At 45.4% G+C, this 23,814-nt stretch overlaps 1 protein-coding gene across 2 annotated transcripts in view; it reads left to right on the plus strand.

The window, feature by feature from the left end:
- Positions 1-573: 573 nt before the first annotated feature.
- Positions 574-23,814, plus strand: part of LOC132394629 (zinc-binding protein A33-like) — a 28,795-nt gene continuing 5,554 nt past the window's right edge. Inside the window, exons 1-6 of one of the 2 annotated variants that reach the window (XM_059970973.1) lie at positions 719-900; positions 3,431-3,734; positions 5,996-6,091; positions 11,701-11,934; positions 15,095-15,117; positions 23,160-23,275. In XM_059970973.1, the coding sequence (XP_059826956.1) occupies positions 788-900; positions 3,431-3,734; positions 5,996-6,091; positions 11,701-11,934; positions 15,095-15,117; positions 23,160-23,275 (886 nt within the window). In that variant the 5' untranslated portion in view covers positions 719-787. Of the gene's footprint in view, positions 901-3,430; positions 3,735-5,995; positions 6,092-11,700; positions 11,935-15,094; positions 15,118-23,159; positions 23,276-23,814 lie in introns of both variants that reach the window. The other variant, XM_059970974.1, reaches the window with a different exon arrangement.

The raw sequence follows: 23,814 nt of genomic DNA on the forward strand, positions 1-23,814 counted from the left end.
TCTGATGAGAAAGGAAGGTGAGGAACCAAAGAGAGGTCGGGTGGGCATTTTGTGAGGGTATTCCTCTACCTCATCCTCAAAGGTGTTCAGAACAAAGGACAGTGCCAGAGGGAATTGAGAGGGAGAGGAAGGGGCAAGGGAGGAGAGCGCGTTAGATGTAGAGGAAAGGAAGACGGCAAGAGGGTGGAGGACAGGCGAGGAGATACAGGTAAAAAGAAGGGGAGAGGGAGGAGGGGGACTGGGGTAGATAGAGGGCGGAGGAAAGCTTGGAACAAGAAATGTCCCGATCGTCCAGCCGCATCGATGATGGCACCGGCCCTCTCTCCTCCCACCCCACAGATGCTACTCGGGACGATAAATTCTCCAGATGCTAGAAATCTAAGCAACACACACACACAAATGCTGGAGGCAGTCAGCAGGCCAGGTAGCTTCTCATCGCCAGTCCTGATGAAGGATCTCGGCCCTCTAACATCTTGTTAAGTCACCGGCCACACTGAGCCTTTCAGTTGTCGAATGGCCAGGTGTCAGGGAAAATTGATTGACAGGAGGAAACAATTGATTGACTGAGCCTCCAATCAAGACAGAGCTATGGGCGGAATTAATGAAGGTGATTGGCTAAAGGTCTCGTCATTGCTATTTAATCTCGCCTGTGTTGTTACGGGATTGGAGCTTGCGTCACTCTCTTCTCCTATCATTGACGGGCCCGGTGCCACCGTGTCTCGTGATTGCCTGTGCGAAAGTGCTCGGGCCCTGGGCGGGGTGACTGCGATTGGCCGCTGTTGCAAAGATGGCTACGTTAGTGGACGGCATTTCACAGCTGGTCTTGGACGTGACCTGCTCTCTCTGTCAGGCTATCTTCGTCGATCCCGTGGAGCTGGAATGCGAGCATTATTTCTGCCGGTAATTCCTGGGGGAGGTGGGCCCTGGACGAGAAACGGTGGGGGAATTGGTGTGATGCAAGATCTGGAGCGAGTGAGAGAGCTGGACGGGAAGATCTGGAAAGGGAATCAGAGAGACCAGAGTTTGAGATTATGAGGTGCTGTGGAAGAGAAGAGACTGATACCAGCTGAGGTTAGAAATGGAGAAACTAGGGACTGAGGTAGTGGGGGGGGGGGGTTGATGCTGGGCCGTGAAAGGGGGCGTGTTCTTGGGGAAAGATTATTGTAGAGTGCCTCCGGACTGGGATGGTGAGAAGGAAGCGGAGTCCAGGGGCTGGAGTGAGGAGAGCGGCGGATGGAGTGACTATCTCGGCGGAGATGGGTTGTAGAGAGGCAGGTTAATTGGTTTGTTATTGTCTGCAGACAAGTCAATTCACTTTTATTGTCATTTTGACCATAACTGCTGGTACGGTATACAGTAAAAATGAGAGAATGTTTTTCAGGACCATGGTGCTACATGACACAGTACAAAAACTAGACTGAACTACATAAAAAAAAACAGAGAAAGCTACACTAAACTACAGACCTACACAGGACTACGTACAGTGCAGGCATTACAATAAATAATAAACAGTCCAGGCTCTGGGAATTGAGGAGTCTGATAGTTTATGTATGGACATTGGAGTGGTATTAAAGAAAACAATAGAGTTGTGGAATATATTCTTACCATTGCAAAGGAAGTGCAGTGTAGCTGGACAAATAAAGTGCAAGGATTGTGAAGAACGTTGAGGTGATGTCTGTTCAGGAGTCTCATAGCAGCAAGACAGAAACTGTTCTTGAACCTGATGATACACATTCTTGGTCTTGTGTATTTTCTCCCCACTCCCATTGGGTAGAAGAGAGAATGACCAGGGTTAGAGGAGTTATCGATTACGTTGGCAGCATTTTCCAGGCGGCAGAACATATAAATAATAGAGTTAGTGGAAGGGAGGGGGGTTTGCGTGATGAGCTAGGCAGCATTCATAACTCTGCAATTTCTTGCAGTCTTCTGCAGAACAGTTACTATCCCAATCTGACTGTGTAGCAGGGCAGGGGTCGCAGAAAGGGATTGGAGTCAGGGTGGGATGGAGAATGCAGAGAGAACAGAGTGCTGTGGGTGGGAACAGGTGGTTCTGGGGTGGAGGCAATATGAGACGAGACACTGGGGAGTGAGTGGGTGTGGGTGTAGGGGTATTGGAAGATGGCACAGGGCGGAACCATCTCACAGAGGAGAGATGGGGTTACCAGAAGTGAGACTAGGGCTAGAATAGAGAGGGAGAAGCTGTGGGTTGGTGGAACCATTAAGGACCACCGGTAGGTCAGAGGCTTAAGGGAAGTAGAGAGAGGAAGATTGGAGGTTCTATGATAGACATATCACAGGCTGAGCTTGGGGGATTTTAACACATTTGTTTAGGGGCAACATCTTCAAAGTTCAAAGTAAGTTAATTATTATCAGTACATACAACCCTGAGATTCTTTTTCCTGCAGCTATACTTTGCAAATCCATAGAATAGTAACATGATGAAAGATCATGTGGAACATAGAAGACGACAAGCTGTGCACATGCAAATATAAATAAATGTCAAGAGCGTGAATAACAAGATAAGGAGTACTTAAAGTGTGATCATTGGTATTGGGAACATCTCAATAGCTGAGTGCAGTTATCCTTTTTTGTTCAAGAGCCTGATGGTTGAGGGGCAGTAACTGTCCTTGAACCAGGTGGTGTGAGTCCTGTAGCTCTTGTACTTCCTACCTGATGGTAGCAGCAAGGAATGAGCATGGCCTGGGTGGTGAGGGTATTTGATGATGGATGGTGAGTATCTGCAGGTTGTTGTGTTATTACAGATTTGTGAGGGGTTTTGTAGCAGCTTTGAATGAAGTTATTGTGCTACATCTAGATTTATCGCTAGCTTTGCAAAAGCCACAAGTTTGGTAGACAGAGGGTTGGTGATCTGTGATAAATTTGAGGGGAAATTCAGATGTTTGGATGAAGTATTTTCAAGCCATAATTGGAGGAGGGAGTGAATTCAGATTCAAATTCCAACTGAACAACTTGAAGTTTAGCAGATAGATTTTAGGTTTGCACCAGGAAATTATCATTGGACATGCCATTTTATTGCAAAATAGAAAGTGTGGCTTCTGTATCTTCCTTTTTGTAACATTAGGTACCCCTTTACATCTTATGAGAGTAGTTCAGGGTAGGGTTGGTGAGTTGTGTGTATGCTCTGTTGGTGCTGGAAGTGTGACACTTTGCGCAATCCTTGCTAATTTGCTTTGACGCAAATGACACGTATATTTTGATGTACACATAACAATCTCTTTTCTGGCTTCTTCCCCCTTCCTTTCCAGTCCTGATGAAGGGTCTTGGCCCAAAATGTTGACTCTTATTATCCTTGGATGCCACCTGCCCTGCTGAGCTCCTCCACCATTTTGTGTTCAGTGCTCTGGATTTCCAGCATCTGCAGAATCTCTTGAGTTTAATCTTTTACCTTATCTCAATTCGGTGTCTGCAGGGAATGCATCACCAGACATTGGGAAGAGCAGGGTCAGCACGTTTGTGCCCTGTGCTCGGACATCTCGCCCACTGGCATCTTGAGGAGTAACCGCAAGCTCTCGAACATCGTGGCGACGATCTGCCGGGAGCAGGTGCGGCTGGGGGACAGCATCCCAGCTCACCACTGCTGCCCAGAGCACCGGAAGAAAATGGAACGGTTCTGCATCACAGACTGTGAGGTGATTTGCCTGGACTGCCGCGATTCAAGGAAGCACTTGCACCACGATGTCCTCAACGTGCAAGAGGCTGCTGAAGAGTTCAAGGTACAGGGAGTCATCATCCTACCTCTGTCAGTTTCTCAGTCTCCTTCCAGCTGCAGCTGCTCCCATTGCTCTTGCCAACGGTGAATCCTTAATCAGACAGATTTTTAAAATTTAGAAACACAGCACAGAACACGTCCTGGTGGCCCAATATGCCACTCCCCCGGCAATCTAGCTATTAAACACCAGCCTAATCACAGGACAGTCTACGTTGACTGATAACCTGCTAACCGGTGTGTTTTTGGATCGTGGGAGGAAACTGGAGAACCCAGAGGAAACCCGCACAGTCACGGGGGAGAACATACAAACTCCTTTCAGATGTCTCCAAATTGAATTCCAAACTCTGACACCCTGAGCTGCACTGTTATTCTATACAAACTTGCACACCCCCTCTTCTCCCCCCCCCCCCACAACCCCCAGGACTAGAGGATATAGGTTGAGGGGAGAGATTTAACAGGAACCGGAAGGTGGAACTCTTGGACAGGTACATGGATAGGAAAGGATTAGAGCCAAGTTTCCAAACTTGGGGTCCAGGGACAGTTTGCGTAATGGTCTGTGGCATAATCATGTGAGGGTATGGGCCAAACACGGACCAATCAGAGTTAGGATGGGTCAGTGAGCCTGCTTCCTTTACTGCATGACTTTCTCCTTCCTTCTTGCACCTGAATGATGGAATGAAATCCTTTCTTTTATTATTTTCTAAGCTGTTGTTATAAGGAGGGAGTTGATCGGCAAGATTTATTCTCACCTGGGCGTAGGATGCTGAAGGGTAACCTCGTAGTGGTTTATAAGATTATGAGGAGCATAGATAGGAGGGAGGTAGTCTGTCCACCAGGCACAAGTTGTAAGTGTGAAGGGGGAAATTGATAAGGATCTAAGGGGTAAGTTTTCACACAAAGGGCACAAATGGCAGGAACCTTTATTACATTTCACTTGATATCAAAGTATGCAACTCTGAGATTCTTCTTCTTCAGATAGCCATGAAAACTGGGGGGGGGGGGGGGGAGGAGGAAAAAGAATGGTAACACAATCACCAAACCCCCCTCCCCCAGCTGAAACGCAACAAGAACATAGACTCCCAAATACCTCTCTCCTGGCACAAAAAAAACACAACAAGTGCATCGACCTCTAAACCCCGTCACCCCGCACAAAATACAGAAAGAACATTGACCCCCAAATCCCCTTCTCTTCACACAAAAAAACGAGAAAGAAGGGGCAAAAATACAGAATATAAAAAACTAGAAGACTGAATAAAGGTTTACAGTCTGTAGTCAAAGTCCATTTCCATATCTAAACGTATTAAAACCTCTGAAACATCCTTCAGGCACGGCTGCAGACTGTACAGGCTCCCCTCTCTGGCAGCAGAGCGATCCACCAGCTAGCAGAAGACAGGCAGCAATGCGCACCCTCCATGTTCGCCTCAATGATTCAATCCTCCTCGTTGCTTTAATCAGTAAAATGGAGTTGAACGAAACATAAATTATAAGGAAAAAACATAATTAGAGCAAAGAAACTAAGTCCATTGTAGTGCAGAGTGACTAAAGTGGTTGTTGTGTTGCTAGGTAGTGATAATGGTTGTGCTGGTTAGTTCAGGAACGGAATGGTTGAAGGGAAGTAGCTGTTCCTGAACCTGGTGGTGTGGGACTTCAGGTTTCTGTACCTCCTGCTTGAAGGTAGCTGTGATAAGATGGCATGGCCCAGAGAGTGGGGTTCTTTGATGATGGATGTTGCCTTCTCAAGATGCATGAGGAGAGGAAAGAAAAGGAAGAGGAAGCGATTCAATTATTAGCAACTAGTAACACTTCTTTACTTGCTGCTCGCCATCGTGATAGTAGCACAATAGTGGGGAACAAGCAAGGAAGGTCATACAAAGTGAAAACAGTAACAGTGCGGAACAAAGTGTTAGAGTTCCAGGGATAGTGAAGTGCTGATAGATCATTAAGGTGGAAGGCCATAAACGAGGTAGATTCAGGCCAAGACTCCAGCTTATCGTACAAGAGGTCCTTTCAATAGCTTTATAACAGCAGGACAGAACCTGTCCTCTTGGAAAACTTCAGTGGAACCAAACAATGAATCCAATGCATTTATTTTATCCACAAACTCAATGCTTTTGACCGAGAGAATTTCTAAGCGCTGGTATCTGACTGGGAGAGTTCCATTTGCCAGGGCTAATGCGGTTCCTTTTCCCAGTGGGAAAGAAAATCACATTTTGTTTGAACACCATGCATCTGTATGCTCTCTGATATCTTAATCCTGTAACTTAGGAACAACTTCAGAAGTCTGTGACTAAACTGCAAGCCATGATTGATAAACGCAAGCTGGCAAAAAGCAAGTATGAAAGTTTACTGCAGGATATCTCGGTAAGTAACCTTGTCTTGTTTATGTGGAACTCATGTTGTACAGAATTCTCTTGAGCACGTTATTGTTTAAAAGCATCTTTGCACAAAAAAAGCATGAATTTGGTTGATAACTCCAAGCTAAGTCAAGTTTATTGTCATGTGTGCAGGTATGGTGAGGTACTATACAAGCAAAACTTTGCTACGGGTGTATAGAAAAAAAAATTGTGTCAAACAAGACATTAGTACAAAAAATATAACCAGAGATGAGACGATGAAAGTACAAGACCTGGTCTATAGTGCTTTATGTGAATTTGGTTAAAAGAGCCAATGGGGATCAGCTAGTTCAGGAAAAGTCCACACAGACCTTCTCATTGAGTGAGACTGCTCACTGATATCAAAAGGGATGTGACTTGGTCATTGTCTCTCCTGGATTGGAAGGTTGAGGGATCAGAGGTTGGCGTGCAGCTCAGCTCGATGCTGATGCTGTAGTGTTGGTCTTTCGGATGAGCTGTTGAGTTGTGGCGCTGTTTGCTTGCTCAGCTGTAACATAGAAACAGGCTCACAGGTTTGGTGAGTAGGACAGAAGACACTGACTACGAGTAAGCATTTATCTACAATCATTAAAAAAAAATTGATCAACTTTTCAAGTTCCTCCAAGTTACACAAACTTCAAGGCTGAAGGACATCAAATAGATATTTAGCTGAAAGTGCTTGCAAAGCATACTTTCCTGATTGTTCTGTGAGGCATCCCCCGGGAATCCCTCGCTATTATTTCTCCTATAACCCTCCGAGGGGTCTGGAACTGTGGCGCCCAAGCCAACCAATGGGAAAGCGCAGCCACAGTTTATAAATGCACCAATCAACAGCCAGCATGGCGAAAGCGGCTTTCAACTTGCAAGCAAGCCACACCCCCACACTACACTCAACTCAGCCTAAAGATACCAGTGATTCCTGATGAGTTTTAACTCCTAGGAGGTTTCACGCTCCCTTCCACTGAGACTGAGCGTAGAACAGTACAACACAGAAACAGCACCAAATATGATGCCATTTTAAATAATCGCATCTCTCTGCAAGTGTCTGTAAACCCCCCCCCCCCCCCATTCTGTATCTCTCCACGTTCCTGTCTAAAATGCCTCTTAAATGTTGCTGTCATATTAGCTTCCAGCACCTCCCTCGTCAGGTTCTACCAAACACCAACCCCTCCCTGTATAGAAACACAAGCTTGCAAATCTTTAATTTTTCACCCTCTTGCCTCAGATTCGTGCCTTCTCATATTTGGCTTTTTTAACCTTGTGAAAAAGACCCTACCCTTCCTATGCCTCTCATAATTTTATATGCATTTATAAAGTCATCCCCTCGTCCTCTGAGAAAACAATCTTGTCAAACCATTCCTGATTGCTATATACCCAAAGTGCTGGAGGGGCTTGGGCAGTATCCAAGAAAGGGAATAAAGAGTTGCTGTTCAAGTTGAAGCCCTTCATCAGGACTGGAGGAAGGGGGCAGAAGCCAGAATAAGATGGGGGAGGGAAGGTGTAAAAGCTAGTGGGGGTTAAGTGAGACCAGGTGAGTGGAGGGCTGGGTGGGAGAGAGGGATAAAGATAGAAAGCTGTGAGGTGATGAGTGGAAAAGGGCTGAAGAAGAAGGAATCTAAGCAAGGACAGTGGAACATGGATGAAAGGGAAGGAGAGGGAGAACAAGGAATGATAACAGCAGGGTCAGCAGAAAAGAAGGGGTGAAAGGGTAACAAGAATGGGGGGGGGAGGGTAGAGAGGAATTAATGGAAGTTAAACTGATGTTCATACCAACAGGTTGGAGGCTCCCCAGGTGAAATATGAGGCCTCTATCTGAATGTGGCCTCATCAAGGCAGTAGAGAAGGTGGCAGACTGACAGTTTGGAATGGGAACGGGAAGCCAAATTGAAATGGATGGCCACTGGCACTGGAAGATCCTGCCTTTTGTGGTGATCAGAGTTATAAGAAAGTATCTGTTCCTGGACCTGATGGTGTGGGACTTCAGGCTTTTGTATCTCCTGCCTGGTGAGAGTAGTGAAATGAAGGCAAGGGCCTAGATGGTGGAGACACTTACTGAGAGGTGCCAGTGCCCTGAGGCAGCGCCTCCTCCGGAGGTGGTTGAGTGGTGGGGAGGAGCATGCCCATGAACGACTAGGCTGTGTCTACTCCTGGTAAACTATCCCCGAGTGCATCACAGGAGTGCCTGCTGCCTCCTGGCACTGAAGAAGCGAGCGACGCAGTAGTACAAGTGTACCTTGAGCCTTGCTGACCCTATTGACATTGAACACAGAACAGTACAGCACGTCAGACCCTTCGGCCCACAACGTTGTGCCTATCTAATTAAATTAATAATCAAATGGCCATCCTAACTAATCCCCTCTGCCTACACAATGTCTATATCCTTCCCTTTTACTCACATTTGTGTGCCTATCTAAACATCTCTTGAAATTCTCTAATGTATCTGCCTCTTTCTCTACTCTAGGCAGCGCATCCCTGGTGGCAACACACCACTCTGTTTTAAAATTAAACAACTTGCCCCTCACATCTCCTTTAAAATTATCCTCTCACTTTAAATGCATGCCTTCTTATATTAGCTATTTCAGCCATGGGGAGAAAGAAACTGTCTGTCTGCTCTATGGGTGTCAACATCTTTCGTGGGCTCAACATATTGAAGTAGTTCAAACAACACACACAAAATGCTGGTGGAACACAGCAGGCCAGGCAGCATCTATAGAAGCACTGTCGACGTTTCGGGCCGAGACCCTTCATCAGGACTAACTGAAAGGAAAGATAGTAAGAGATTTGAAAGTAGTTGGGGGAGTGGGAAATGCGAAATGATAGGAGAAGACCGGAGGGGGTGGGATGAAGCTAAGAGCTGGAAAGGTGATTGGCGAAAGTGATACCGAGCTGGAGAAGGGAAAGGACACTAGTCTCCCCAGTATCCTCCTCTACTGTCAAAAATACCAAAATCCCACTACCAAGCACATCTTTCCCTCCCCCCCCCTTCTGCTTTTCGCAGGGATCGCTCCCTACGCGACTCCCTTGTCCACTCGTTTCTCCCCCCCCCCCCCCCCCCCAATCTCCCTCCTGGCACTTATCCTTGTAAGTGGAACAATTGCTACACCTGCCCTTACACTTCCTCCCTCACCTCCATTCAGGGCCCCAGACAGTCCTTCCAGGTGAGGCGACACTTCACCTGAGAGTCAACTGGTGTGGTATACTGTGTCCGGTGCTCCCTGTGTGGCCTTTTATATATTGGTGAGACCCGACGCAGACTGGGAGACCGTTTTGCAGGACACCTACGCTCAGTCCGCCAGAAAAAGCAGGATCTCCCAGTGGCCACACATTTTAATTCCACGTCCCATTCCCATTCTGATATGTCTATCCATGGCCTCTACTGTCAAGATGAATCCAAACTCCGGTTGGAGGAACAACACCTTATATACCGGCTGGGTAGCCTCCAAACTGATGGCATGAACATTGACTTCTCTAACTTCCGTTAATGCCCCTCTTCCCTTTCTTACCCCATCCCTGACATATTTAGTTGTTTTTTTTCTCTCTCCACCCATCACACTGCCTGTTCTCCATCTCCCTCTGGCGCTCCCCTCCCCCCTTCTTTCTCCCGAGGCCTCCCGTCCCATGATCCTTTCCCTTCTCCAGCTCTGTATCCCTTTTGCCAATCACCTTTCCAGCTCTTAGCTTCATCCCACCCCCTCCGGTCTTCTATCATTTCGCATTTCCCCCTCCCCCCCCACTACTTTCATATCTTTTACTATCTTTCCTTTCAGTTAGTCCTGACGAAGGGTCTCGGCCTGAAATGTCGACAGTGCTTCTCCTTATAGATGGTGCCTGGCCTGCTGTGCTCCACCAGCATTTTGTGTGTGTTGTTTGAATTTCCAGCATCTGCAGATTTCCTCGTGTTTGCATATTGATGTAGTTATAAGGAAGGCACGACAGGGGCTGTATTTCATTAGGAGTTTGAAGGGACCTGGTGTGTCACCAACACTAATCACACATTTCTACAGAGAGCATTCTGTTACGAAGGATGAACAACTCTGATGGGCAGAAGGGTGCAGAGTCACCCTTGCCCCCCCCCCACCTTTGGAGAATCGCAAATTGCTATTATTCCGTTGCTGTTATCAAGGAAGTGAGAGAGACACAGGACAGCTGCCAGGGCAGTTGTTATTGATAACAGCTCATGAAAGTTAATGACAGAGAAACAGCTCAGAGATACACAAAGTGGAACGGAACCATTGATTTACTGCTATTGTCTTTTGGAGAAGGATTGTGTACTTGGTACTGTTCTATTCATTGAAACCCCTCAGGGGGCAACCAGAGTGGGCTGGTTTGATGGGTTACATCATCCCAACCTGATTGACACCTGAGACCCCATGAGTTGGGATAAAAGTGGGGTCTGGGGTGACACCCCTCAGACACACCAGGAGAAACGCTAGTGAGCATCAGAACCCCCACGAGACAGGGTGGGAGATCGGAGACCGAACGAAGGGTTGTTAAATTTTAACTCAGTGTTTTGTGGCGAGACCAGTGGGGGCTTGTGTGTGTGTCCACCCTTGCCTGGGTGACGAGTCCACCACAGCAGAACGGTCTAGCTGAAGGACGGAGGGGTCATACGTGAATGGCCACAACAACAACGCATCGACGGATCAAAATCGTAAAGGAAGGTTGGCAAGATAATAGCTATTACTGTTCTCCCTCTCCCTCTCCCCCTCCCCCTCCCCCGTGACTAACAACTACCGCAGCCTGCATGAACTGAACTGAACTTTATATTTCCATCTGACAATTCATTATCCCCTTAGACAACAATAGAGCTTATTTATTGATTATTATTATTATACCCGCTCTTTTATGTTTAGTATTGCTGACGTATATTATCTGTATATTTGCATTGATATTATTTTTGCATATTTTTACTAATAAATGCTGTTGAAAATAGTATCACCAGACTCCAACGGACACTTCTGTCTTTGCTGGTAAGACACCCAGTTACGGGGCTCATAACAATTCTAATTGGCTAAATTACCTTCTGGTATGGGTGGGCCACCACACAGGATCAGACTAAGCTGCAGAAAGTTGTAACCTCAATCAGCTCCATCATGGACACTGGTCTCCCCATTATCCAGCACACCTTCAGAGTGACGCCTCGAAAAGGCAGCATCTGTCAATAAGGACCCTCGTCACCCAGGACATGCCGTCTGCTCACTGCTACAGAAGCCTGAAGGCGCATACTCAACAATTCAGGCACAGCTTCTACCCCTTGCCATCAGCTTTCTGAATTGATAATGAAGCCATGAACACTACCTCACTACTTTTTTCCCTGTTCTCACGCTACTTATTTAACTTTTTAAATATGTATACTTGCTGCAATTTAGTTTTTATTATTTATTGCAAAGTACTACGACTGCATAATAACAAAAGTCACAATATATGCCAGTGATATTAATTCTGATTTTATGCCTCTTGTAATCTATCAGGTGTCCCCCCCTCAGCCTCCGCCGCTCCAGAGAAACCAACCCAAGTTTGTCCAGACTCTCATTATAGCCCATGCCCTCTAATCCAGGCAGCATCCTGATATTAATTTCTGTTTCTACCTATACCTAGAATATGATGCAGAATGTCACGGAGAGCATCAAGAAGAGCTTCGAGCAGCTTCACAGTTTCCTCTACAAGGAGGAGTCTGCTCTGCTGCAGCAGCTGAAAGCCGAGGTTAACCTGCAGAGCACCCAGCTGCAAGAGAAGATCGATCAGATCCCCAAAGACTTGTCTTCGCTGGACGCCAGCATCAAGGCGGTACAGAAGGAAATAGGCCTACAGGACAACGTTGATTTCCTGCTGGTAATTCAGCTTCCACTTTCCTTTTCTTCCTTATGAAGCTCGGCTGGAAACTTGCCCATCTTTCGCCAAACACTACTCAAACTCAAACATAATTACGATTTTCCTCTCGGCTCTCAGCTGGGGGATGCAATTGCCTGAGACCTAATTAAACTCTGTATGCATGTCACCTTGTAAAGCTTCTGGGAAGAAATCTAAAATAAGAGGACCATTACTGATAACTCCAGAGTAAGGGTCGAAAGCTGTGAAGGGTTAGATTAACACTTCCCTCTTGATAATTGTAAGACACGCGCGCACACGAAGCAGGAAGTCAGCAAGTTGGGCAGCGTCTATGGAGAGGAATGAACATTCGGACATTCAGGACTGGAAAGGAAGGGGGCAGAAGCCAGAATAGAAGGTGGGAGAAAGGAAGGGGTAAGGGGTAAGTTGAGAGGGTGATAGAGGGGGTATGAAGGAAGGGTCTGCAAGGGGATAAATTATAGAACATTACACCACTCTACAGGCCCTTTGGTCCCCAAGCTGACCATTTAACCTACGGCAGAATCAGAATCAGGTTTATTATCACCAGCATGTGACATGAAATTTGTTAACTTAGCAGCAGCAGTTCAATGCAATACATAATATAGAAGAGAAAAAAATAAAGTAAAAAATAATAAAAACTATGTAAATCAATTACAGTATATGTATATTGAATAGATTAAAAAACGTGCAAAAAAACCAGAAATATTGAAAAAAGTGAGAAAGTGTCAAAGGTTCAATGTCCATTTAGGAATCGGATGGCAGAGGGGAAGAAGCTGTTCCTGAGTGTGTGCCTTCAGATTTCTGTACCTCCTACCTGATGGTAACAGTGAGAAAAGGGCATGCCCTGGGTGCTGGAGGTCCTTAGTAATGGATGCTGCCTTTCTGATACTTCCATACTCCCCTTTTACATAGCCCTCCATTCTTATGTCGTCTTTGTGCCTATTTAAGAGTCTCGTAAATGCCCCTGATGTTTCTGCCTCAACCGCATCCCTGGCAGTGGCTTTCATGCACCCACCACCCTGTGTTTTTAAAAAAAAAAGTGTCTCTGACATCCCGCCTATGTGAAAGGAAAAACAACAAAAAGACTGCAGATGCTTGGAGTCCGAAATAAAAAAACAAAATGCTGGTGATACTCCTAAGGTCTGGCAGCATATGTGGGAAGAGAAACAGCATTAAGGTGCCAGTCATGACTCTCTGACGAAACATAAACATCTGAAACATAAACAATTTATCTCTCCTCACAGCATTTCCTTTCTAACCCAGCAAGGAATGGTGTGAGTGAGGGAGAAGCTGTATTTGTATTAAAACCATAAGACACGGGAGCAAGATTAGGCTGTTCAGCTGGTTGAGTCTGTTTTGCCATTCGATCGTAGCTAATTTACTTTCTCTCTCAACCCCATAGTCCTGTTTGCTCCTCAGGGAAATCTAGGTAAATTTAAAAAAAAAAAGGAGAAAGGTGAAGTGATTTGATAGAGCAAGTGGGAAGAGGACTGTGTGGACAATAAACTTGACACTTGGAGGCACAAGCGACTGCAGACAATGCACTTGGGGCATTATAAGGAGCGCTGAAAATAAAACAGCAGGTCAGGCAGCTCCAGCTGTAGAGGAAAGAAACGTCACTTGTCCATTCCCTCCATAAATCGACTTTCTTCAGCACTCCTTGTGCAACATCAACGTGTGTTGGGTCCCCATGAATAACTTGTACAGCATACCACAACGAACCAGATGTGTGGTTTTCATTACCTTTCTAGGAAAGATGTGGTTGAACTGGGAAGCGTGCAGAAAAGGTTTACCAGGATGCTGCCGAGGGCTAAAGGGAGGAGTTATAGGGAGAGATTGGCCAAGCCAAGTCTTTATTCCTTGGAACGTAGAATAAGGGGTACTCCACATTCAATCTAACTTCCCTCCTCCATAGCCCATACCCTCTAATTTTCTTGCATCCATTTGCCCAAGAGTCCCTATTGTATCAGTGTCTACCACCACCCCTGGCAGTGTAATCCAGACACTTGTCACTCTCAGTGTAGAATTAAAAAAACCTTGCCTCTGACATCTCCCTTAAACTTTCCTCCAGTTACCGTAGAAGAATATCTGGGACCTGAGGGGCAGTTTTTCCTAAGAGGGTGGTAAGTGCATTGGAACGAGTTGCTAGAGGAAGTGGTTGAGTCAGGTACAATTGTGTCTTTAAGAAGCACTTGGATAGGTCTACTTTGAGAGATATGGACAGGAAATTGGGACTAGTCATGTGGGCACTGTGCTGCCCATGCCTGTATTGCTCTTTGAAAGCATATGTTTTCATCAAGGGGTGTGATAGTGTGGTTAAGTTCCAGTATTAGCAGCCACATCATTCATCACGCATCCAAATACAACAGGTTTGCGTCCACCAGTGCTGCTGAGGAGCCAAATATTGAATAGCTAACTCCACCTGGAACTTGAAGAGGGGAAAATTTACAGTAACAATAGTCACAATGCTACGGAATTGTCATTTTAAAAGCCCATCTGATGTTCTAATCTGCCCTCCAGCCCTAAGATTCAATTCCAGACCCACACTTGGTTTTTCATTGTCACTTGTACTAAGGTCTAATGATCAACTTTGTTTTGCATGCCATCCACACAGGTTATTTTGTCACATCAGTGCATTGACGTAGCACAAGGGGAAACACAGAATACAGTGTTCTAGGTACAGAGAAAGTGCAGCTAGGCAGACAACAAAAAACCAAGGCCATTATGGGGTAGTGTGTGAAGGCAGAAGTCTATCTTATTGTACAAGAAGTCCATTCACTTGTCGTGACAGCCAGATTGAAGCTGCTCTTCAACCTGGTGATTTCGGACTTTGGTATCTTCTACCTGTTGGGGGGGGGGGGAAGTGAAGAGAAAACGTCTGGGGTGGGAGGGTTCTTTGATTACGTCTGTTGCTTTACTGAATCAATTTATGACTCCTGCTCCACCAATGTGACTCACTCTTAATTATCATCACAGTTCAGGGGCAGCAGGGGTGGACAATAAATACTGTTGGTACCAGCAATGTCCATGTCCTGTCAGCATCAAAGAAAAGAGGCATGAAATTCCTCCACATTGACTTTGCTCGATCATGAAAAATACTGTGTTTGTATTTGTATTCCAATAACTTCTTTTGTTTTTGCAGAATCTAAAAGAAACACAGAAAAGGTAATTAATTTTAGCTCCATCTTGCCACAAATAGTGACATTGTAAATGTGAGTTCAGTTAGGTAGTTTTCACAGCCTTTTTCCGCAGGGATGTTATGGAGGGCAAGTAGAAAGTAGTCTGAAAGGGAATCTAAATTGTGGTGCAAGGTGTAGAATTGAAGGTTGTTCATAACAGACAGACAGTCCTTCCCCCTCCCCCCACAATTGTTTTTTTGTATTTATTGGTCATTCCTGTAAGCAGATCAGTATCATTGCTTTCTGTAGAAGATCCCCGAATCCCCGCCAGCCTATTAAATCTGCAGTTACATTACTGTGTAACTCGTCATTTCCTTCAAAGATGGCCAGCAGTGGCAATCAATCTGAAGGAATAATGTTTTAATTTTTATTGCAATTGGTTTATGGTTGTCACCGATACCCAAGGTACCTGTTTTGCACACCATCCATGCAGATCATTTCATTAAGGCATTGTGGAGTAGAAGAGAAAAGCATTAACGGAATGCAGAATGAAGTGTCTCTGTTACAGAGAAGCTGCAGTGCAGGCAGACAAGGTGCAAGGCCATGACGAAGTAGACTGGTAGATCCAGAGCCCTCCTTATTGTACAAGAGGTCGTTCAACAGCAGGATAGGAACTGTCCTTCAGTCTTGGTAGTACGTGCTTTCAGGTTTTTTTTCATCCCGTGTCTGATGGGAGGGGGTAGAAGAGAGTGGGAGGGGTCTTTAAATTTGTTGGGATTTTTTTTTTTTTTTGAAGCAGTGAGAAGTGTGAGTGTTGAAATTGGAGGGATCTAGTTTCTGCTGAACCGTGGCCACAATTTTGTGCAATTTGTTGCAGCCTTTGGGAGAGCAGATGCCCTACAAACCTTCGATGCATCAGGATAGAATGCTATATGTAGTGCATCGATTAAAAATTGGTGAGGGTCCATGGGTCCACATACAGAATTTCTTCATCTTATGAGGAAGCAATAAATGTTCCCAAGTGGTTCACCATTACAAGTGTAGCTTTTAATTTATTTTTTGTGTGGGGTGGGGAGGAGGGAATGGGATGCAGCAGCATCACGGGCATATAGCATCAGACACTAAACATACACTGGAGAAACATGCACTCAGTGGCTGCTGTACCTAGTAACACATTGGGTGTATGTTTGTGGTCTTCTGCTGCTGTAGCCCATCCATCTCAAGGTTAGACATGTGCATTCAGTGATGTTCTGCACACCACTGTTGTAACTTGTGCTTATTTGGGTTACTGTCACCTTGAACCAATCTACCATTCTCCTCTGATCTCTCTCATCTTTTTACCCATAGAACTGCCACTCACTGGATTTTATTTTTAATTGTGTACCACTCTCTGTAAACACCAGAGGTCTGTGGTGCATGAAAATCCTAGGAGAGCAGTAGTTTCTGAGATACAACCTTGTTTCTTACCAACAACCATTCCTTGGCCAAAGGCACTTGGACCACATTTCTTCCCCATTCTGATGTTTGGTCTGAACAACAGCTGAACCTCTTGACCATGTCTTCATGCTTTTACACCCTGAGTTGCTGACACATGATTGGCTGATCAGATATTTGCATCAACAAGTAGGTGTACCTAATAAGTTAAACAGTGAAAGTCAGGACACAGAAAGGACTGAGAGGAGTGCTGTCTAAAAGGAGAGCATGTACCTTCAAGGACAGTATTCCTGCAGGTCAGAGGAAAGGAAATTAAAGATTGCAGGTGCTGAAAGCACTGGAGAGGTCTGGCATGTTTTTATTAACTTAATGGCTTTCTTGCTCCTGTGACTAGTGGTGTTCCACCAGGTGGGCCTTTTGTAGGTAGGCATTTCTATACACTTTATGAATGAAAATGTGCAAGGCATGGTTGGCAGTATTGCACGTGACATTAAAGTGTGTGGCATCACAGTCAGTGAAGGTGGTTGTTAAATATTACAGGGGACCCTTGATCAGCTGGGTAAGTGCTGAGGAATGGTAAATGGCGTGCAATTCAGATAAGCACAAAGTTTTGCGTTTTAGGAAGTTAAACTGGGGTACGACTTGCAGAAGGGCACTAGGAATCATTGTAGAACTGAAGAGCCTAGCAGCATAACTACTCACCTCCCTGAAAGTGGTGTCACAGGTAGCCAGGACGGTGAAGAAGTTGGTCTTTGGGCTCCTGGGATGTAGTGTTTTAACGACAGAGATTAGCTTTATTACATAGAAACATAGAAAACCTACAGCACAATACAGGCCCTTCAGCCCACAAAGCTGTGCGGAACATCCGTACCTTGGAAATTACCCGGGGTTACCCATAGGCCTCTATTTTTTCTGAGCTCCATGTACCTATCCAGGAGTCTCTTAAAAGATCCTATCATAGCTGCCTCCACCACCGTAGCTGGCAGTACTCACCACTCTCTGTGTTTAAAAGAAACTTAACCCCTGACATCTCCTCTGTACCTACTTCCAAGCATCTTAAAACTGTGCCCTCTCATGCTAGCCATTTCAGTCTCTGACTATCAGTCTCTGATAGTCTCTGACTATCCACACAATCAATGCCTCTCATCTTATACACCTCTATCAGGTCACCTCTCATCCTCTGTCACTCCAAGGAGAAAAGGCCAAGTTCACTCAACCTATTCTCATAAGGTGTGCTCCTCAATTCAGGTAACATCCTTGAAAATCTCCTCTGCACCCTTTCTGTGGTTTCCACATCCTTCCTGTAGTGAGGCGACCAGAACCAGCACCCCAAGAACCCTCTGATCCTCCACACTGCCAGGAGACTTACCATTAATACTACATTCTGCCATCATATTTGACCTACCAAAATGAACCACTTCACACTTATCTGGGTTGAACTCCATCTGCCATTTTTCAGCCCAGTTTTGCATCCTATCAATGTTCCACTGTAACCTCTGACAGCCCTCCACATTATTCACAACACCAGCAAATTTATCATCAGCAAATTTACTAACCCATCCCTCCACTTCCTCATCCAGGTCATTTTTAAAAATCACTGAGAGTTAGGGGTACCAGAACAAATCCCTGAGGCACAACACCGGTCACCAACCTCCATGCAGAATATGACCCGTCTCCAACCACTCTTTGCCTTCTGTGGGCAAGCCAGTTCTGGATCCACAAAGCAATGTCCTCTTGTATCTTATGACTCCTTACTTTCTCGATAAGCCTTGCATGGGGTACCTTGTAAAATGTCTTGCTGAAATCCATATACATTGCATCTACTGCTCTACCTTCATCAATGTGTTTAGTCACATTCTCAAAAAATTCAATCAGGCTTAAAAGGCACGACCTGCCTTTGACAAAGCCATGCTGACTATTCCTAATCATATTGTGCTTCTCCATACATTCATAAATCCTACCTTTTGGGATCTTTTCCATCAACTGAAGTAAGACTCACTGGTCTATAATTTCCTGGGCTATCTCTACTCCCTTTCTTGAATATGGGAACAACATCCACAACCCTCCAATCTGCTGGAACCTCTCCCGTCCTCATTGATGATGCAAACATTATCGCCAGAGGCTCAGAAATCATCTCCCTCAGCTCCCACAATAGCCTAGGGTACATCTCGTCCAGTCCCGGTGACTCATCCAACTTGATGTTTTCCAAAAGTTCCAGCACATCCTTTTTCTTAATATCTACATGCTCAAGCATTTCAGTCTGCTGCAAGTCATCCCTATAATCACCAAGATCCTTTTCCGTGGTGAGTACTGAAGCAAAGTATTCATTAAGTACCTCTGCTATCTCCTCCAGTTCCATACACACTTTCCCACTGTTACACTTGATAAGTCCTATTCTTTCACTTCTTATCCTCTTGCTGTTCACATATTTGTAGAATGCATTGGGGGTTTTCCTTAATCCTGTCCACCAAGACATTCTCACGGTCCCTTCTGGGTCTCCTTATTTCATTCTTAAGCTCCTTCCTGCTAGCCTTATAATCTTCTAGATCTCTATCATTACCCAGTTTTTTGAACCTTTCGTAAGCTCTTCTTTCTTCTTGACTGGATTTACAACAGCCTTTGTACACCACAGTTCCTGTACCCTGCCATCCTTACTGTCTCATTGGAATGTTCCTATGCAGAACTCCACGTAAATATCCCTGAATATTTGCCACATTTGTTCCATATATTTCCCTGAGAACATCTATTCCCAATTTATGTTTCCAAGTTCCTGCCTGATAGCCTCATATTTCCCCTTACTCCAATTAAACACTTTACTAACTTGTCTGTTCCTATCCCTCTCCAATGCTATGGTAAAGAAGATAGAATCACTCTCTCCAAAATGCTCTCCCACTGAGAGATCTGACACCTGACCAGGGTCATTTCTCAACACAGATCAAGTATAGCCTCTCCTCTTGTAGGCTTATCTACATATTGTGTCAAGAAACCTTCCTGAACACACCTAACAAACTCCACCCTATCTTAACCCCTCGCTCTAGGAAGATGACAATCAATATTTGGAAATCTCCGACCATGACAACCCTGTTGTTACACCTTTCCAGAATTTGTCTCTCTATCTGCTCCTCAATGTCCCTGTTACTATAGGGTGGTCTATATATTTAAAAAAAACAGTAGTTATTGACCCCTTCCTGTTCCTAACCTCCACCCACAGAGATTCCGTAGACAATCCCTCCTTAACTTCCTACTTTTCTGCAGCCATGACACAATCTCTGATGAACACTGTCACGCCCCCACCTCTTTTGTCTCCCTCCCTATCCTTTCTGAAACATCTAAAGCCTGGCACTCGAAGTCACTATTCCTGCCCTTGAGCCATCCAAATCTCTGTAATGGCCATCACATCATAGCTCCAAGTACTGATCCACACTCTAAGCTCATCCACTTTGTTCACAATACTCCTTCTATTAAAATAGACACATCTCAAACCTTCAGTCTGAGTGTGTCCCTTCTGTATCACCAGCCTATCCTCCCTCTCACACTGTTTCCAACCTTTCTCTATTTCTGAGCCAACCGCCTCTTCCTCTGTCTCATCGGTTCAGTTCCCACCCCTCAGCAATTCTAGTTTAAACTCTCCCAAATAGCCTTTGCAAATTTCTCTGCTAGAATATTGGTCCCCCCGGGATTCCAGAGCAACCTGTCCTTTTTTTTTACACAGGTCACTCCTGTCCCAAAAAAGGTCCCATCGATCCAGAAATCTGAATCCCTGCCCCCGCTCTAATCCCTCAGCCACGCATTTATGCTACACATCACTCTATCCCTATACTCACTGTCACGTGCCACAGGCTGTAATCCCGAGATCACTATCTTTGCAGTCCTGCTTCTCAACTTCCTTCCTAACGCCCTGTAGTCTGTTTACGGGACTTACTCCCTTTTCCTACATATGTCAATGGTACCAATATGTACCACGACCTCTGGCTGTTCTCCCTCCCACTGCAGGATATCGTGGACGCGATCTGAAACATCCTGGACCATGGTACTTGGGAGGCGAACTGCCATCCGTATTTTCTTTCCTGAATCCACAGAATCACCTGTCTGACCCCCTAACTATAGAGTCCTCTATCACTACTGCCTTCCTCCTCCTTTCCCTATCCTTCTGATCCACAGGGCCAGACTCTGTGCCAGAGGCACAGCCACTATTGCTTCCCCCCCCCCCCCCCCACACCAACAGTATTCAAGCAGGAGTACTTATTGTTAAGGGGTACAGCCACAGGGGTACTCTCTAGCCTCTGACTTCTGCCCTTCCCTCTCCTGACTGTTACCCACTTACCTGTCTCCCGTGGCCCCGGTGTGACTACCTGCCTATAGGTCCTCTCTATCACCTCCTCACTCTCCCTGACCAGACGAAGGTCATCGAGCTGCATCTCCAGTTCCCTAAAGCGGTCTCTAAGGAGCTGCAGCTCGATGCACCTGGCGCAGATGCGGCCAACCGGGAGGCTGAGAGTCTCCATGACTTCCCACATCTGACACCAAGCGCAGAACACTGGCCTCACACACACACACACTTCCTGTCTGTACTCTACACAGTTAACCTACCTTGCCTCGACCCGTTAATGCCTAAGTCCCGTTGAACCAGGCCTCCCTACCCTTGTCTCCCTCTACTCTATCGCCTGCTCCTCTGGCGCCCGCTCTATAAAGCTGTCTCCTTTTAAACTCTTCTAACTGGCTGACGTCCACGTGCTTGCACAGTCGTGCCCTGAGCAAACTGCTGAAGAAATATTTGCCACACATACTGTACACTGAAAAATGTCATTTGCATCATTGCTGAGCAGTGTACTGGGGCCAGCCAGCAAGTGTTGCCGCGCTTTTGGCCGCAAAAAAGCATGTCCGCGACTTACTTATCCTAATATGTACGTCTTTGGAATGTGAGAGGAAACTGGAGTATCTAGAGGAAACCCACACAATCATTGGGAGAACATCCAATCTCCTCACAGGAATCAAGTGCTGATCAGTGATCCCTCGCACTGTAAAGTGACTGCACTAACCACAGTGCTACCATATTCCCAAGTTAAGAGGCTTGGCCACCTGTAGTAAAGTTTTCCAAACGTGTTACATGACACACCGCAGTCTGTTTGCTGGAAAAAGGGTTGAATTAAGAAAAACAGATTCTAGACACTTTACTAGAAGAGGGATGAGTTCATAGAACCTGAGATCCATGCTCAAAGGGAGAAAAATATTAGAAGGTACAGGACTGTTGCAGTGGCATGAATTTGCAAGCATCACTGGCACAAAGCATCTTCCTGATCTCGTCCATGCCACTCTTGAGTCTGGCTCAAAAGGTCATGGAAATGTGAGTCAAGTACTGCGAGGCAGTGCCACGTTGCCAAGGGTGCCGATCTTCAAATCAGGCATTAAGTTAAGGCTTTTCATCTGTAGATATTTGGCAAAATTGGAGGATGAGCTCCTAGAATCCAGACCTCCATGCTTCCCTCACCCAGTGCAATGAGACGTCAAGATTTAGAACATAGAACAGTACAGGCCTTTCGGCCCACGATGTTGCATTAAGCTTTTTACCTGCTCCAAGATCAATCTAGCCCTTCCATCCCCAGATAGCCCGATACTTTTCTATTATCATTGTGGCTATCTAAGAGTTTCATAAATACCCCTATTCTGTCTGTCCCTACCACCACTGCTGGCAGCAGGTTCCATGCATTTGCCTCTGCTTTAATAAAAACTACCTATCATCTCCACTATACTTCCTTCCAAACACTTTAAAATTACATCCCCTCGTTTTGAGATTATTAGTCACACAAAACCAAAATAGGCCCTTCAGCCCTCCTCATCCACACTGACAATCAAGCCTCCCATCAACTGATGTATACAAACTGGCCATCATAGATTTCAGAAAGTAGAGTTTTGGGACATTCTAAAGGCAGAAGGTGGTCTATAAATGGGCTTCTAGGACTAAAATATTGAACCTCTCCCCTTTGGCACCATAGCGTAGTGGTTGGCGCAGTGCTTTATAGAACCAGCACCCAATCTGAAGATCAGGGTTCAATTCCCACCACTGTCTGTGAGGAGTTTGTACCCTCACACCGTAACTACATCAGTTTCCTCCAGATGCTTCGGTTTCCTCCCACGTTCTAAAGGTTGGGATTAGTAGGTTGTGGGCTTGCCAGAAGCATAGTACCACTTGTGGGCTACCCCAGCACACTGTGTTGGTCATTGACACAGATGATGCATTTCACTGGATGTTTCAATGGATATCCATCAAAGAAAGCTAATCTTTAACCTGTTTTACCATAGGATGGTAGAAAATGATTGCGCAGAAGGAAACTGTTTGGCATTCTGAGGAAGTGTTGTGCACCACTTCAGTTAGGAATTGTCAGTAGTAAAATTCAAACATCTTTGTTTTTTGACTCCCTTGGATCTTTTTGTCAATAAGTTTCAAATCTCTGACCTCTGGTTACTGGCCAGCCCAAAGACTTTTATTGCATTGAAATCCACCTCCGTTCCAAAGAAAACACTATAACTTTTCCAATATCCTGTCCTAACCAAAATCCCTGTCCCTGGCAGAGCTCTAGTGATTATGCGACAGATACTTTTTGCAAAATATTTCACTGCCAGTAAATAGTTCCAACTTCTTATTTTCAAATGTAGAACAAAGGTTTTGGTGCCTCCCTTGGAACACGTGGTCATGAAGGTGAAGCCTGAGAACTACCTAGGTCCTCTGCAGTACTGGACTTGGAAAAACATGTTCAAGATCTTAGATCCAGGTGAGTCACTCAGGTAGAAATTTGTCTTTTAAAAATAAAAGTCAAGGGTGTAGATGCACAAGGAGAAGATCATATTATCTTCCTCTTCATCACCAGTACCCCATTTTGAGGAGAATATTAACTTTGGTTCACTGGTTGCTGAGAGATTTTCGTAATCTGGACAACACCCATGGATCCATTTGCAGAAATGGTGGATGCTTTCACACAGAGGAGCTACCCATTTGGTCTAAGAACCAAGCTTTTGTTCGCTGTCCTACCTGCTCTGTCATATGTGCCCGTCTCTGTCTCTCGGCTATTTGCCAGTGCCTTCCATTTTTCCACTCCCCCACCCTCACCAAAACTTGGAGATTGTTGTGTCCGGCTTATTTTATGCCCAGAATCGATCCCATAAATATGAGATTCTGCAGATGCTGGAAATCCAGAGTGCAGATTCACGCACATGCCTGAAGGAACTCAGCAGGTCAGGCTGCATCTATGAAGAGGAATAAAGAGTTTCATTCCCGATCCTAGACTCTCCTCCTGGTGGAGGCATTCTCACC

This window comes from Hypanus sabinus, chromosome 5 (genome assembly GCF_030144855.1).
Source record: "Hypanus sabinus isolate sHypSab1 chromosome 5, sHypSab1.hap1, whole genome shotgun sequence".
NCBI classification, from domain to species: domain Eukaryota; kingdom Metazoa; phylum Chordata; class Chondrichthyes; order Myliobatiformes; family Dasyatidae; genus Hypanus; species Hypanus sabinus.